Source organism: Coenobita brevimanus, chromosome 17 (assembly GCF_032717465.1).
Source record: "Coenobita brevimanus isolate Jiangsu-jjx chromosome 17, ASM3271746v2, whole genome shotgun sequence".
NCBI lineage: Eukaryota > Metazoa > Arthropoda > Malacostraca > Decapoda > Coenobitidae > Coenobita > Coenobita brevimanus.
The window spans coordinates 33,803,425-33,820,883 of NC_136970.1; the positions used below are offsets into that span (position 1 = coordinate 33,803,425).

At 41.8% G+C, this 17,459-nt stretch overlaps 1 protein-coding gene across 1 annotated transcript in view; it reads right to left on the reverse strand.

The window, feature by feature from the left end:
• The window catches only part of LOC145391149 (uncharacterized), an 82,910-nt gene that overhangs the window by 667 nt on the left and 64,784 nt on the right, over nucleotides 1-17,459 (reverse strand). The window contains exons 11-13 of the mRNA XM_080265828.1: nucleotides 10,898-11,158; nucleotides 8,057-8,169; nucleotides 6,972-7,074 (exon numbers count right to left, since the gene is read on the reverse strand). Of these exons, the coding sequence (XP_080121954.1) occupies nucleotides 6,972-7,074; nucleotides 8,057-8,169; nucleotides 10,898-11,158 (477 nt within the window). The remainder of the gene's footprint in view (nucleotides 1-6,971; nucleotides 7,075-8,056; nucleotides 8,170-10,897; nucleotides 11,159-17,459) is intronic.

The following is a 17,459-nucleotide window of genomic DNA, read 5'->3' on the forward strand; positions in this document are numbered from 1 at the left end:
GTCTATCTCTTCCTGGCTCAGAGTTCTTTAACAGTATTTTAAATCCCCTTCCATCACGTAGATGTCCTGTTGTGAGCGATAAATCACCCAAGCCATGTCGGTGATCCAGCCTGCTTAAGATTAATGTACGTAAATGGAAAAGAACAGGACGCCAACGCAAACTGAACCTTAATGTGTACATTGTCTGGTAAAGCGAGCTTGTCTACTACAACAAGCTTACCTGTTCATACTAAGGAGTCATGTGATTTGTAATATCATAGGTCTTAGTTCGAAGGGCAAGATAATAAAGTGTAGCGAAAGCAAATAAGGAAAAAAAAAATATGACACTGGATGTTCCATCATCAAACACATGTTGGCAAGCTGGCACCAAATTACCATGAAAGATGCATCTTGACAGTGAAGGGATCAATATTCTTATTTAGATATTTCTCTGTTTCTCTTCTTATTCCTAGACTGTTTCCTGTCTATTACGCGTTTCCTTCCCCTAAGCATTCCCTCCACCTGATTTTTCTTTAATATGTTCAACTCTGGACACAGACTTAACGATCCATTCCCTGAGGTCTAATAGTAAATCATCGTGCCTCAGAACTTTACATGTCACGAGTTCATTGCTAGTAACCACAGTCCATACTGACTGTATTCTACAAGTGTCTCATTCGGGACTGATGTGACTGCATTAGCAGGGCTATTTTTATAATATGTCATTGGGGTCTGTGGACGACCGGCAGTGTTTGATCGACTGAAAATCATCAAACTGTCTGTGATCGTCCTCGCGTTTTTTCCAAGAGCAGACCTATTCTCTAACAATCGACCCATCACCACCACCCATACCTGACCTAAAATTATCTAAGTGGACCTACAGTAAATGGACCCAAAACAATCCTAACCAACTAGAAGTTCCCAAGTGAACATAGGGCCGTCTGTTTCTATAATCCTAAGTTCACGTCAGACCTTCTATCTTTCTGTCTGTCTGTCCGTGCAGAGGATCACACACACGCGGCAAGAGATATCAACAAACTCTTAAAACAAAAAATGTTTAGAACCTTGCGAAGCGTGCTGTAGGCAAAAAGAAACAAAGAAAAACTGTCAATGTACGAAAACGCTATTGGAGGCAGAATAGCCATTGTGTGGAGCGTCACGCATAAACTACAAAACTTATCAACATCTCCAAAAGCAAAATTCACTAAGACCTATTTGAAATGTGCAGTAACCACCGCTCCCCCTCCCCTCCCCCAAAAAAGAAAAAACGGAACAGTTGGGTCACGTGAATGCGTCATGTCAGAATAGCGCTAAATATGACACAGAGGGGCAGGGCAACACGTTAATCAGAATAGGTGTTTCACCTGATTCAATAATTCTAAGTTTGAGTCTGTCTGTCCGCCTGCAGAGCAAATTTTGTGCAGAGCATCACCGCAAAGCAGTCAATGATACCTGAAGTTCTAAAAGCAAATGCTCTCGAAGATCCTTTGTTGTATATTTTTCCCCAAAAATTATCCACAAAAGTCGACCGTGCACCTGCGTCCTGCCAGAAAACAAACATGAAACAGTGGAATAGGGCAAAGCATTACGTACTGTACGTAATTATGTTTACATCTGCTTGTAATCCAAAGTTCATGTCTATACGTAAGTTCGTCTCTCTGTCTGTAATGCGAATTTAGGGCAGAGCAGCACACAAAAATCCGTATTATGACGGAAAATCTCTCTCTCTCTCTCTCTCTCTGGAACTCGAGGGGGGTGCATATAGAACTCTAAATATCACAAACAGGTGTAACTTTTTACATCAAACTTTGATGTGTATATTACATTTCTAAAATTTTGCAAAACGTTGCTAACTACACGCTTTACCGTGAGCCTAACAACGTTTTTCAGATCGTCGGAGCGGGGCAGGCTGGGCCGTGCGCGTGCGGTACAGGTTGGGCGACTAGAAACTTAGTTGAAAGTTTGAAGGTTGGGCTCAGAGAACATAATTCAGATTAACTTATGAGCCATATAGTTGGAAGTAATGAAGGATATTCACACTGGCTGATGATTCGTATGGCAAAACTGGAATTAAGTATAATGGTGTACAGTACATTAAAGTTCCTAAAATTTGTGAAACTTTGCTAAACCTGCAAAACATGGATTTCCTTAGTGTCCCCCTGTTGGTCCAAATTGGAACTACATATTATTCGGTGTTTCTAACGACGCCTTTTGGAGCATCGGAACGATCCAGGCCAAGCAAGCAGCGCAGGCAGGAAGAACAGAAACTCACGTGAAAATTTGTGGATTTGTCTCAGAAAGCTTACTTTAGATTAAATGATGAATTATATATATATATATATATATATGTATATATATATATATATATATATATATATATATATATATGTGTGTGTGTGTGTGTGTGTGTGTGTGTGTGTGTGTGTGTGTGTGTGTGTGTGTGTGAGAGAGAGAGAGAGAGAGAGAGAGAGAGAGAGAGAGAGAGAGAATGTCTGTCTGTCCTCTATGGAGATCAAGGGGGATGCACAGAGAACTCACTAAAGAGCATTAACATTTGTAACTTTTTACGACGAATTTGGATGTATTCCTGAAGTGAAGCCCCTAGTGGCCAAGATTAGAACTAACTTGAAATAAATAACACGATGGAAACATGATAGTTAATTACGTTTGTTTTTTTTTAACTTATACAACCATATCATCATTAGCAACAACGAGACTGACGGGTGGACAGACTGGTGGGGTAGGCAGAGCAGGTGGGGTGGGTGGGCAACGTTAAGTAGCTGGGTGGGTGCGGCGGAGCAACAAGGGTGGAGTGGGTGTGAGGGTGGAAGGAGAAGTGTGGTGGACAGGGTTGGGTGGGTATAACTGGGTAGCGTGGATAGGTGAGTGGGTGGGCAGAATGGATTGGTGAGTGTGGGTGAGTGGAAGAGTGGGGTGGATGGATAGATAGCATAGGTGTGTGGGTGGGTGTGCAGAGGTGTATGGGTGGGTGAACAGGGTGGGTGGGAACTTTCGTGTATGGGTAGGTAATAGGAAAATAAGGGAAATACATCCTTGGTGAAATGGACCCATGGAAGAACATAAGTTCAGTGGATAAAATGTGAACTCATGGGTGTTATGCTACAGGAGGAGTGATCATCCAGGGTCCCAGGCAATGCCGACATGCACCATCATTGGATTTTACCCGGACAACGCCGGGATCTTCTGATAGTGGTAAGATAGGCTATATCAACAGACGCCAAAAGTAAAAGCTGTTAAGTACTCTTCCACTTGTGCTTTATGCATAAAACAAACAAAGCGGGAATCAGATGTCGACCGCATACCTGTGTCATTCCGGATGGCCCATAAATTTGACACTAAGGAACAGGACAAAACATTACATGCATACATACATAATTACATCTGATTTAGTTATCCTACGTTTGTCTTTGTCTGTCTTTAACGCGAGCTTTGTGTGGAGCATTACAAAACCAGTAAGGTTATCAACAATCTCCAAAAGCAGAAGTTATGGACCTTTTGCAGTATGTTTGGAGCCAGATATTTTCTGGACACTATCCTGGATTGCTTTCTAACCGTGATATTTTTTTAATGGTATTCTGGAAGAAGGTAGGAGATAATGTTGATCCACAGAAGAGCTAAAAAGTGACCAAAGGCTTCTCTAATTATTAGAGGCTTTGATGACTTCATAACATTTCATCACTTTATGAAAAATTGTTTACTTTGTACTTCAGTATCCTTTTACACAGTGTTCATGTAAATGATAATATATTGATATTTAAACGATTTCATTATCAAGGAAGTGTTAGGTTGTAATATATTAAATGAATCGCGAAGGAAGAGCTGCTACAACCTATGTCATTTTGAACACAGTATAGTTTTAAATCTTGACTGATCCGATCTAAAGGAATTCGAGTGGATATGACCTGACTTAATACGAGACCCGATGAAGCGTGAATCAACTACGCATCGGCTAATGCATTATACTGTGCAGAAGGCTGGCCAGGAGGTTACTAAATACTTCTGCAGATTTTTTTTTTTTTTTTTTTCAAGGCTGAGTTCAACCAAAATTTGGATGACTGAACACTGAGATAATTACTAAAAATGAATGTTTAAAATTAATGAACAATCAACACAATGAAAACACGAATATACACATAAATATATACATAACTTTAGCCCTGATCATCTTACGACGATGACATTCTTGTTGCGTTTTACATAAGGTATTTTTAGACAATTTTATACAGCTCGAGCGACATTTCGAACAAAAAACAGAGAGAGTAAGCGTTATTTATTTCGCTCAAAGTTACAGTTCAGTGGAAGCGCTGAGCAATTTATTCCGGGGGTAGATCCAATGAACAGAGAAAGACAATTAGACTGAAGGGTTTACCGCCTCACTGCGGTGACGTCTTTTGCCACACTCACAGGGGGGCGGCCAAATCCAGTGTGTGTCCCTAACTGTCCCACTCACTCATTGAATCACCACACCTTTTGGTAGGATGAAATCTTGCCAGATGCATTCATATAGTTTCTGCTTGTCACACTTTCGCTTCCACACAAGTTTACAGAAGCGTGTCTGGGTGTGTATGAGGCGCATGTGGTGTGCACGAGGTAGGTCTGGGTGTGTTTGAAGTGCATGTGGACTATGGCGTAGGTCTGGGTGTGTTTGAGGTGCATGTGGTGTACTGTATATGGCGTAGGTCTGGGTTTGTCTGAGATGCATGTGGTGTGCATGGGATAGGTCTGGGTGTGTTTCAGGTGCATCCGTCGTCCATCTGTTATGTATGTGGAGTAGTTCTGGGTGTGTCTGAGATGCATATGGTGTGGATCTGTTGTTTGTACGGGGTGTGGCTGACAGTGTGCCTAAAGACAAAGATTTATAAGGCTGGGGTGGGTGATGCTATCAAAGGTGTCCTTTATCTTCTTTTTAAACACCTCACAAGTCACAAGACTAGGGAGAGCAACACAAGCTTGTGTTATTCTTTTTGGAGAAAACTTTTAAGAACGGTGGACCCTCCCTACATCAAACCTCGATATAATGGATTTCTGATTTATCAAACACCTCTGAGCCCACCGAACGTCTGTCAGCTATACCAAACTAGGGTTGATAAATGGGACCGTACATTGTACAGGTTTTCTACATTTACTTTACCCCAACCTGGCCCGAAATTGCGCTCTCCTCGTCTGAGGTTTAATAACATTATAGTAATACTGTATTAGACATGAAATGCCATGACAAGGACGTGAAAAATGTTGCAAAAGGGTGAAATTATTTGCCAAATTAGTGTAAAATGGGTATAGTTTTCATTTCTAGTGCTCGAATGATAATGCAGTCAAATATTTTCAATTATTTTTTAATTCCCTCCTGCTGGGGGTGACCCTTGGATTTATCGAACTTTTGGTTTTATTTAACCAGACTTCCCCAGTTAACCCGTTACAACTAAAGTCTGCACCTTTGTTTTACTCAGACCATGGTTCCTACAGCTTTCCCCCTCACAGGATATATTCTTAGTGCCTATCCCCGCCCTAACATAATTCAGTTCATTCATTCTAATCATTTATTCCAATGACCATTACTCTATCTCCTCTCTCCCAGCCTTTTCATTTGCTGAGGGTATTTTGAAATATATTTAAACTGTCAGCCAACAGTTCTACATCATCCGTTTTCACAGTACATACTTTGGTAAGCAACTCCATCACTCACAATATTTCTAGCCCATATCACCCATTCACGTGCATTTGTTCCCCACTCTTATATAATTAACAAGGGTCACGGGGGCCAAGAACAAACTGTTTTTGCATTATTCTTGTTACTACCAGACGATTTTACTCAGGCTGCAAGAGACTTCCCCAGTGTGTGTTGCGATTGTTGAGCAACGCTGATCTGTCTAGCCGAGCATATTCATTGACTGCAAGCGAGCAACCAACCCTACAGGGCTGTCCCATGCAATGAAGTAATGTTCCCTTCCAAGGAAGAGTGTTGAGGTTTTGTTCCCAGATGGATGCAGCATTTGCATCTCCCCGCCCAGCTAACTGTAATACCCTAACAGATTTCACATCAACCTGTTATCTGGCTATTTGGTCATCACCCAACTTTGTCAACGGTGTCCTTGGTTGCAGGAACCCACCAGTCTTGTCTTTCATTTTATAGCCAACTGAAATGGAAGGAAGAGAAATAAAAAGTGACAGGAAGGATGGGAGAAAAATGAAGGGATGAGGGAGACGAGGGCTTACACAGAATTAAAGAAAAAAATCTGAAGGAAGAAGTAAGCAGCACTACAACAAGTGAGTGGGTGATCGAAGTGAGTGGATGATGGCTGTCTTTACCTACCACCATCCAGGGTGGGGGAGACAGTTCTTTTCTTTTCTTTTTTTTTGCCCCTTCACCACGAAAGGTCTCCCCTAAGCTGACTCAAGTTATCTGGATGTTATTTTTGTAGAAGAAACCCGGTCTGCCTGTCTAAGCATACCCATCAACCACAGGCAAGTAACCTCTCCAGCAAGGTCGTCTTTGCAATGAACCGATGTTACCTTGCGGTTAACAGAGCCCCGCAACAGCAAATCCCAGGGAGAAGAGTGGAAGTTTGGGTCCTAGATGGATGTCACATTTGCACCTCTCCACCCAGTCAGCAGGGGCACCATAGAAGGCTCCATACACCCCGTTACATGGTTACCACCCAGCACTGTAAATGGTTTCCTGGGTTGCAGAAAACATTAGGATTGACATTCAGTTTAGAGCCACCTGAAGGGAAATAAGAGAAATGAAAACGGGCAGGAAGGAAAGGGATATGTAGAAAGAAACGAGGACAGACAAAGGAACAGAACGATAAAGGTAAAGGAAGAAGTAGACAACACTATATCAAGTGAGTGGATGATGGTCGCCACCACTTAGCACCAATTAGCTGAGGGCAGGAGGAATAAATCAATAAATGATGGCACCACTCTTGGTTAACTCATTCCTCTAACCCCGTGGCCCCAGTTAAAACACTGACCTTATTATCATAGTTGTAGCCCAGCATGGTGGTTCTCTTGAAGGGGTTGTTGAAGGGCAGGTCCACATCCAACAGTCTCTCTCGAAACAGGTCCAGGGCCACTCTGTGAACCAGGACAGACAGCAGTACGATGACAGCCAGGCTCATTTCAGCAACTTAGAATATAGGAGCCCGAAGCCAGGCCACTGCATTCCAGTACTGTTAAGGGTAGACAACCTGCCTGCTGTCTGTGATGGCAGTAACTGACAGAAAGAACTCCAGATATCTCTACAGGCCTGAACCTGTGGAAGGCCTTCATTCTGAACAGTCCAAACAACTAAATAAAAGTAATAATTCCCATGAAAGGAAGAAATGGAGAGACTGGAAAGAAAGGTTGTCTATTGTCTAAATAAAAGAGAGAGAGAGAGAGAGAGAGAGAGAGAGAGAGAGAGAGAGAGAGAGAGTTTGAATACGAAAGATCCACAACTGTACACAAAAGGCATCTCCTACCTTAAGCAATGCTAAAGTAGAGCTGACCCTGTATTATGCCGAAGTTGGTATAGCAAGAATTTATTCTGAATGTGTTATTCAGTAAACATATAACTAGCATAGGAGTCCAAGTCCCTAATTTAGAATGATGAATTCTTTCACTTTTATTCTAGCTACTTCCAAACGATTTTTAGTTCTGCTTTGAAGAGACTTTTGGATCAGGAAGAATCAGATTTTGGTTGCATTATCTTTCCACGAAGAGCGGCCTCCACAGAGCTGAATAAAATCGTGTGTGGACTGCCAAAACATATGTCACAGTTATAGTGTTAATATTACACAGGCATTCTATCATCTAGTCCCTCACTGGTCCATAAGGATCGTGGGTCCCTGGTCCAGACTACTTAGGCCACACATACGACGATGGTGACAGTGCCTTCTCTCCCACGAAAAACTGTGTTTATTCTGAACATACCAAATCTTCTGTCAGACTTGAGGTCATGTCGGGTTGAGGTTGTTGTACCATCACAATAAACACATATTCATTGAGTCTGTATACAGAAATGTTTCCATCCAAGCAATTTACGGCATTATTATATATATACACGTGTTAATGTTACCTTATCCTGGTTTCCCTTTTAGTGGAGCTATCAACTGCGTAGAGGACCCCACAGGTGATGAAGTAGTTGCCATAGTGTTTGTGGTTCATGGATATATTCCAGATGTACTCAACCTGCGGCCAATAATATATATTATGAAGTAGTTGCCATGATGTTCATGGGTATATTTTAGCTATACTCATCCTGTGGACAACAGTACAATGTGATGAAATCCAGAGTGGTTATGGTACCTGGACAATACTCCAGCTGTACGTAACAACGGCGTGGCACTAAAGAGTCCGGTTAGCTCTTGTTGGTAAGTAACCCTAATCTGTTTGGCCGAGCAGACCCATCAACCACAAGCAAGCAACCACCACTGTTGGCCATGCCATTCAGTGAACCTATATTCCTTCGTACTAGACAACATCTCGCCATGTCGAGGAGCAGAGAGGAGTGTGGAGGTTTGGTTTCTTGATGGACGCAACAGTTGCGTCTCTCCACCTACTTAGCACGGGCACTATAGTAGGCTCCACATCACCCCGTTATTTGGTTATATGATTAACACCAAACGTTGTAAATGATTTCCTGGATAACAGTAAACCATTAGGCATGTCCCTTGAAATGGAGTCACCTGAAGCAGAGAGAACAGTAGCCTAATGAAAAGTTACAGGATTGCTGGGAAAAACAGGAAGAAAGAAGGTCAGGCGAAGAAAACAAATGATAAAGATGACAGAAGAAATAGGCAGCACCACTTTCAGTGAGTGGATGATGGTCGCCACCACCTATTACCATGGCAGATGAATAAGTCAGTCAGACTATATTTAGAACTACCCATACGTCCAATTATCTCGATGCCTTCTGTACTGTTCCAGAGTCCAATTGTGAATTTATTCAGTGGTCCAGACATTATATTTTACATACTGATCATTCCTGTAACTGATATGCTAAAGTCATGTTATCCAGGTAACTAATATTTTAGTCTGATTATTCAAACACCAACTAATCCTGTATCAAATAGTTATATCTGTCTAAGGTATACTGCAGGACCGGATCTTTTCCTCGGAGGGACATACCTATAATTAATCCTTTTCCATGCTGACAAAGGAAGAATGGGAAGGTGGTGTTTGCAGGAAAAGTGATGCTTGTGGAAGCCTGTGCTGCAATGGCTTTATATACCGTATATTATACATATATATATATATATATATATATATATATATATATATATATATATATATATATATAGAGAGAGAGAGAGAGAGAGAGAGAGAGAGAGAGACTGACGAAGAGAGTGTATGTGAGTGAGGTGGAGGGGGAAGAGGGAGGGAAGGCCGAGGATGAGATGGAGGGATGGGGTGGAGAGGTATATGCGAGAGGGGTGTGTGAGTTGGGAGCGGGGCAGTGAAATGGCGGGGGACGGGGCGACTTGGAGGCGATTTGTTTGTGGCCACCCCAAACGGGATTGAGGCGTCTGGCAATAGATAGATAGATAGATATATATACAGTATATATATATATATATATATATATATATATATATATATATATATATATATAGATGTGTGTGTGTGTGTGTGTGTGTGTGTGTGTGTGTGTGTGTGTGTGTGTGTGTGTGTGTGTGTGTGTGTGTGTGTGTGTGTGTGTGTGTTTTAGTCATAAGTCGAAGCAACAGGGTGGCACCATATGTTAGCATATGGAATGACATACACTAACTCTATATGTCCACAGCGACTGTGTTTGTACCCTAGCCTCGAGGCACACACATTACGAGATCAGGAGGGTACCAGCAAGCCACTGATTTTCCATCTGATGATTCAGGCAAGTGATAAACATGTTACTGATATTAAAATGACTATACATCATGGTACCTAATAACTCAGATAACGGATATTATAGAGTGCAAATAACGTGCTACCTAATACTAAGTAAATTACGTTCTTACACCTGAACATCTTAGCACCAAACCTTCAGGTAACCTGTATACTAAGTCTGAACATCCCGCACCTAATACTTCAAGTGATATTCTAGAGTCAAAATATCCTGGTACATACCTAATAATGTATATTCTAGTGTCTATCTGGTACCTAGTAATTCAGATAACTTATATCCTAAAGTCCGAATATCCTGGTACATAATTATTCATGTAACTGATATTCTACAACCTCCAGTATTTCGTGGCATTCCGCGAGTATTTCATGTACACCCAGATTACTGCAGACTTTTGTGGCCTTCAGAAAACCATTCGTTCCCTCACCAACCGTTTCCATCATACAGTAACTCCCCTATTAAATGTCCAGGGGACACTCAACATTTCTATTAACACAGTAGTCATGACCAGCCACTATCAAACCTTAGCCTCATTTGACGCTTCTAAGGGCCAGTCTATTCCTCAACAGTCTTTGCTAACCTTTATCAACCCCTCTGAGCCCTCAAAAGTCCTTATCTTGAGAGTTAAGTTTCAATGTTGCCCTAAAGGTCCTTTCTGGCTACACCGGATTTTCTTGCTACACATGATCCCTTTTCGAGAGTTCAGAGATACGTCTTGCTTTCAGCAATCATCTCTAACCTCCAACAACAATTGCTAAACAACAAAGACTTCAGCAGCTCTTGCTAGCCATCAGCAGCATCGGTTTTGAGCAAACATGATCAGTTCAGTAAGCAACAGCTACCTCTAACAATCATATGCCCTTACCATACCCTTCCACCACTCGAAGCTCCCTCCATATAATTCTAAAGTCAGTAGCACCTCTCACCCATAAAATGCCATCTCTAACCCTAAACAGTCCGTTACCAGCCCATTCCACTCCTCAACAGTCCTTTCCCAGCCTTACCGCTACATCCACGCTCTCAACAGAGTCTCACCTGGAGTGTGTAGGGATGTATCTTCATGATGACCGTTGCGCTGTCTGGCGCAGGACTGTATATGGCCCACAGACCATTGCCATCAATATTCAGGTCCAGGTAGTCCCGGCTGTCCTGGTACAAAAACACCTGCCCTTCCGTCGCTAATCCTGGAACTGTTAGCGATGTGGTTTCGTTCGTGGCTAGGTCGAGACGGATTAGGTTGGGTTCATTCCGTTCTTGATAGTAGAAGGAACCATTGAATACCACGTGAGAGTTGCCCTATGAGAAAGTGAGCGAGAGTATTAGGTACTGATGCTCAGAAAGGGAGATGAAGAGAAAATATGAAACTGATATCTGCAGGATGTTGAATGAGGGTAAAGGGAAAATTACAAACGAAATGAGCTGGGTTGGTTCCTGTCTTAATTTAAAAACATCAGTTGAATAATACATGAAAGCTGCCCTTTAAAGATGGAGAAAGTATGTGGAACCAATAACTTCACACAACACTGGAGTGGGAATATAGTGCACTGAAAGCTATGGAGGTGGAGGAAGAGTAATCTCGTTGCACACAGGGTCAGGTAAAATCAGACTGGGAAAGGTTTTTGAGAGATGGAGTGATAGGATGAAACACCAATATCTAGATCGAGATACAGAGTGACAGAAGGGGCACTGGTAGCTGATTATGAATGAAGGTAGAGTGAGAGGATGAGGCACTTTTATATGATGTGAGAGGAAGAGGCACTGGCATCCTAATATTATGGTTGGAAATGGAGCGAGAGGATGAGGCACTGACACCCTAATCTGGATGAAAATGAAGTAAGAGGATGAGGTATTTATGACCAAATAAGAATAAAGATGGAGAGAGAGGACAGAGTGTTTCATATTACCATGGATGAAAACTGAATGAGAAGAAGTGGCAATAGCATCTTAATATGAATGAAGATGGAGTGAGATGATGAGGCAGTTGTATATTAATATACGAAACTGAGTGAAAGGAGGAGGCACTAGCATCTATATATCGATATGTTGAGTGGGAAGACGAATATGGAGTCAGAGAACAAGGCAGTGATAACTGACATGGACACAAAGGTACTGAGAGGATGAAGCACTAACATGGTAACCCAAAGCATCGGGATTGGCACAGAGTACCACGTCACTTGATATTCGGGTGATTGCTGTGTGGTACACGGCAGTGTTTAAAGGATGAGCATTCGTTCGTGGATCTAATGGTGTTTGGTACGTTAGGAGAGATTGCCTGGAGCCTATTGGCACTCATTTGTCTCAGTTCTCCTTCAGTTTTCACCACAGGAAGACGTAGTACAAGTTCCCACCAATCCTCACTGTAAATTTCATCCACTAGAAGTGATAACATAAACAAGAAAATTGCATGATATACAAATGATCTAAATATATTTAAAGAACTCAGTGATGGCTTTTGAAAGCGGTTGTTTGTATTTTTTGTGGTATTGTTTGAAAGAAAAGACAACTAAGTTTTGAAAATACTGGAAGCATGACATAACAGAGGAAATTAATTTTACATATATCAGATGAATCAATACTACTTGCAAATGCTCAGTGAAGTTATTTTTTGTGCTAAGGTTATTACTATGATTTAATTATGCAATTATTGTAGTTATACAAAATTGTTGGGCACATTGAATGCCTCGACAGCTTTAGTTAACTCTGAAGTAAAGAAATTAAGTTTTATGCCCTTGAAAAGCAAGTGCGTGGTAAGCAACATTATTTTTGTGTTCAGTGTTATCTATATGGCCATTTGAGACGGGAAAATGCGCAATTTGAGAAAGGCGACTTTTCATACGAAAAATAAAATCACTGGTTCTTGTAGACCCTTGGATAAAACACAAAAGATTACTAAGGATTAATAATGACAGATGGAGTGCTGGATACGACACCGGCATCTTATCTTGAGAGATATGCACCAACTTGACATTTTAAGAAAGCTTGAGGAGGGGGGAATTATGCTTATGGACACAGTGCATATGTTCATTCCTTTCAAGAGCGATGGAGTCACTGGCAACTCTCAGGGAACCATCAATCTGCTCCTGGTTCATGTCTGGTCGAGTTATGAGCTGCATGAGGCATTTTAAAGATCCTGGCTACGCGGCATAACTCAAGGAATTATTATCTGAGGTGCAATAGATTGTGAGCACCCAGTGCACTGAAGTGTCCATCATGTGGTATGAAAATAAAAAAATGCTGCAGGAGCAAGTGTGCTGAACCAAATGCATCTGTTTCAACCACTTGTTCGTTATCTTCCATCTTTACCCACTTCCATATGGGGTCATTGTCCGTGCTGATTTGTTTTTAGCCAGTTTTAAGGCCGGATACCTTTCCTGACGCCAACCCTCCCCCTTTATCTGGGCTTAGGAGCAGCACCGAGTTGGACTATCTAACCACCTCTCCTACCAGTGGCTGGCAGGAGTGCTTTTGGTCTGATTGCTGCTAATGGACCCATCTAGTATGGCCCCACTTAGTCGGTGCAGTACTCAGGCCTGCTCGCCAATGTAAGGTAGCATTCCACAAGCAGGCTCACTTCCACATCTAAATGGCCGACACCACATTTTCCAGTTGTGGCTGTTGCTTAAAGGGCCTCAAGAGAGGTGGGGGATGAGGTGGTCTGGCCAATCTCTGCTCCACTTTCCTTGTCCCTACTCTCAATAGCTCATCACCACTTTTTCTGGCTGGAGTTCCGGCTTAAGAGGGTCTCAGGAGAGGTGGTGGTTGAGGTGACCTTGTCAACTTTTTCTGCGTCCTGACTGTCCCTACCCTCAGAGGTCCACCACCATTTCCAGCTGTCTTTGACTCTAGAGGGTTTCAAGAGAAGTGGGGGAGGAAAACAGCCAAAACACCCATCCTGGCTGACTTATGACTCAGATAGAGAGAGTGTTTTCAGTCTGATTGCCACCAGTAGTCTCTTCTGGTATGGTTGCCCCTATGTAGTACGACCCTACTTGGCTGAAGCTGTACTCAAGCCTGCCCACCACTGCAAGGCGGCACTCCACGGGCAGGCAGTGAAGAAAAAGGAATAAATCTAAAATATTTTTTTTTTATATAAATAACAGAACTGAGGAAGGAAAAACAAATTAGTAAAAAAAAAATAATCCATACACCAGATTACTGGTGTCCTCTGTTCATAAAATATCTGTAACAGTTAGACTTGAACAGTTGTGGGTTGAAATTTGGAGGGAAACAACTCTGGGGAAGCGAGTTCCAGAGAGATGCAGTTCGGGGAATGAAAGAATTCTGATAGGCAGAAGTTCTGCAGTATGGCTGAGTGATATTCCAGTCATGAGCGCTACCAGATGCCCGTGTAGCACGAGGGAAGTCATGGAGAGGTGGCACCATGGACGCAACTTCGTCTGAGCATTTGCCAAAAAAATATCTAAAATAATGCAAGGGAGGCAACATTCCTTCTTACTTGCAGGGGAAGAAGTTTATATGTAATGGCAGGGTTGTTAATGATTCTAACAGCTTTGTTCTGAATTTTGTCTAGTTGTCTTAATGCAACCTCTCCACAACCATTCCACAAGGGTGAGCAATATCCAAGCTAAGAGGGCACATGACTCTTATAAATTATAGCTAACTGCTCAACGGCGAAGAAGTTACGGATTCTGAACAATAATCCAAGTTTCTTTGAGGCGGCTTTAGCAAGTGATCTGACATGAGAGGTCCAGCTGAGGGCACTGTTAAGTGAGACACCAAGAATTTCAATACTTTTGGAGAAGGGAATATTAGTAGCACTGAAGGTACTGTACGAATATGGCAACATCTGTCTATTAGTAAACTGTATATATTTAGTTTTACTAGCATTAAAAGAGACAAGGTTGTTTTGTCCCCATTCACTGATTGTAGATGGATCTTGATTTATGGAGATGGCTTTTACTGAGTTGAGAGGTGGAGATATTAGACTTTGTAAATGGATGTCTGAGTGTGAATGAACTATGTAGTGTTGAGTCATCTGCATATGAGTGAATGGGATTGTGGGTGACAGATAAGATATTATTAATATGAACCAGAAATAGGGTTGGCGCCAGAACTGATCCCTGCGACGCGCCGGCGTTAAGTGAGTGGAAATTGGAATATATATCATCTACTTTTACTCTTATTTTCCTGTCACTAAGATATGAAGAAATCAAAGGAACAAAAGATGTTAGTCCATAGCAAGGGAGTTTGGACAGCAGGGAACGGTGCCATACTCTGTCGAAAGCTTTAGAGATATCAAGAGCTACTGCATGAGTTTCTCCATGTAGATCAGTTGATTGATGGATGGTATGAGTTAAGAGACTGAGTATGTCAATGGTGGATCTTTCATGGCGAAAACCATATTGTCTATCACTAATTAAGTTGTTGGATTCAAGATGCTTAACAATGTGCTTATTAATTAAAGATTCAAATACCTTACCAGGAGAAGATGTGACAGCTATTGGTCTGTAATTGGAGGGGTCAGACGAACTTCCTTTCTTTGGAACTGGGTGGATATTGGCTTCTTTCCATGAATTTGGGAATAAAGAAGTACGTATGCATAGTCTGAATAATTTAGCTAGGACAGAGGCAAGTTCAGGGGAACACTTTTTCAAAACAATTGGCGGAATTCCATCTGGACCTGGAGCTTCATTGGAAGGTAAATTGTCTAGGATGGATTTAACGTATCTTGTCTGTATTTTAAGTGGGGCAATTTCGGGAGAATCAAGTTCCAGTACTGGGACATTCTGGCTGGTATTGTCTATGGTAGAGTTTCTGGCAGAGGTACTGGCAAAGATATCTGCTTTCCCACGTGGGTCATTTGTAATGTCGCCATCTGAAGATTTTAGTGGGGGAATGGAAGATGACTTGTTAAAGTTATTATTGAAAGAATTAAGAGTTGACCAGAATATTCTATTGTCATTAGGGTTGTTAAGTAGTTTTGATGCTTGCTTTTGAAGAAAGTTTGATTTAGATAGATTTAATACAGCTTTTGCATAATTTCTAGCAATTTTAAATTGGGAGAGTGATTCAGATATTTTTGATTTTAAGTCAGAGTTATATGCTAATGACTTTTGGGCTGTTGCTCTGGCACAGTTGCCATCAAACCATTTTGGAGAGTTCGATCTTTTAGTGAACTGTTGACTTGGTATGAATAAATCCATACCAGCTAGTATTAAGTCGGAAATGTGGGACTGGGTAGAATTGGGATCACTAGAGAAGAAAGACTGCCATGGAACATCAGCAAGATAATTTCTAAATCCATCCCAGTCTGCCCTGTCAAAGTGCCATCGGGTCACCCTGACAGGTTCAGAACGGGGAGGTGTGGGAGGGTTAACTAATGAGGCTTTGGTGAGATTGTGGTCAGAGGATCCAAGTGGTGACAGTACCTCTATCCTGTATTGATCTGGATTATTTGTCAAGAATAAATCCAAGAGATGGGCATTATGGGCAGGATTAACAGGTATTCTGGTTGGTTGCTTTACCAACTGGGTGAGATTAAACGATTCCGCGAACAGCTCGCACTCTAGACCAGCGTCATCAGTCCGGGTAGAATGCAATAACCATTCAACATTGTGTATGTTATCCCGCCCCGTCCCGTTGACGTATGGGTACGTTGCAACGATTTGCATTTGCCAGTCACGGCGACGTACCATTACGTCGTGCAATTGCAAGGTCCCTAATTTGCACAATTTTCAATTTTTGCGTGTGATTTTTCGTATGTATACACAGGACACCTTCCTCTATTCCTCTACAAGATGCCAAGCAGGGACAATGCCTTACACCGCATAACCTCCCCCCTCCCCCCCTCATGCCATTGTCTCGGCAATGGACCTGTTACCAATGACCTGGATAGTAAAAATATTCAGGGCCAGAGTGATTCCCCAATCGATGACAATGTGGAGGACAATGTTTACATAGCATTAGAAGAAGAAACAGCCAGAAATAATGATCAGGTAATGTGGCAAAAAAAGGTCAGGTATGGTGATTAGTTAGTGAGTTAAACAATGCTTATAATGCCTTTATTACTGCTTGAAAACCAATATACTCTCATACTACATATACATTCGTACCAAGTAAATAAATAAATACCGTTTATGAGTGGATAAAATAGTTACCCTCCCATAGAACTCGTTTTCTTTGGTGCCAGCATGTTAGAAAACCCAGTCAGGTAAGGAGGAACTCCTACCTGGAATGGGTATTTTAAACCTCAGGTGAGGGATTTCTCTATGAATTTTCGAAGTTTCTCACCAAAAGCGAAGGTTTTAGCCAAAAAATTTTTTTTCGAAAATACCTCGGGACTGGGGGATGTCAGAGGTGCGGAAAACCTCGGGACGTGACGGGTTAAAATCACCCAAAATGGTAATTTCGGTCCCAAGGGCAAGGTCAAGGTTACTCAACTGAATGGATATGGAATCAAATACACTGGGTTCCGAAGACGCATTGGGTGAACGATAAACTACACAAATATATTTGGTAATGTTTTGACAATTTAATTTATATAATGAGTAATCAAAACTGGGTGAAGTGAAGTTTAAAATAGTGTCAACTGCATATTGGGATATGATATAACAACAGGTGCCGCCCTTGTTACGGA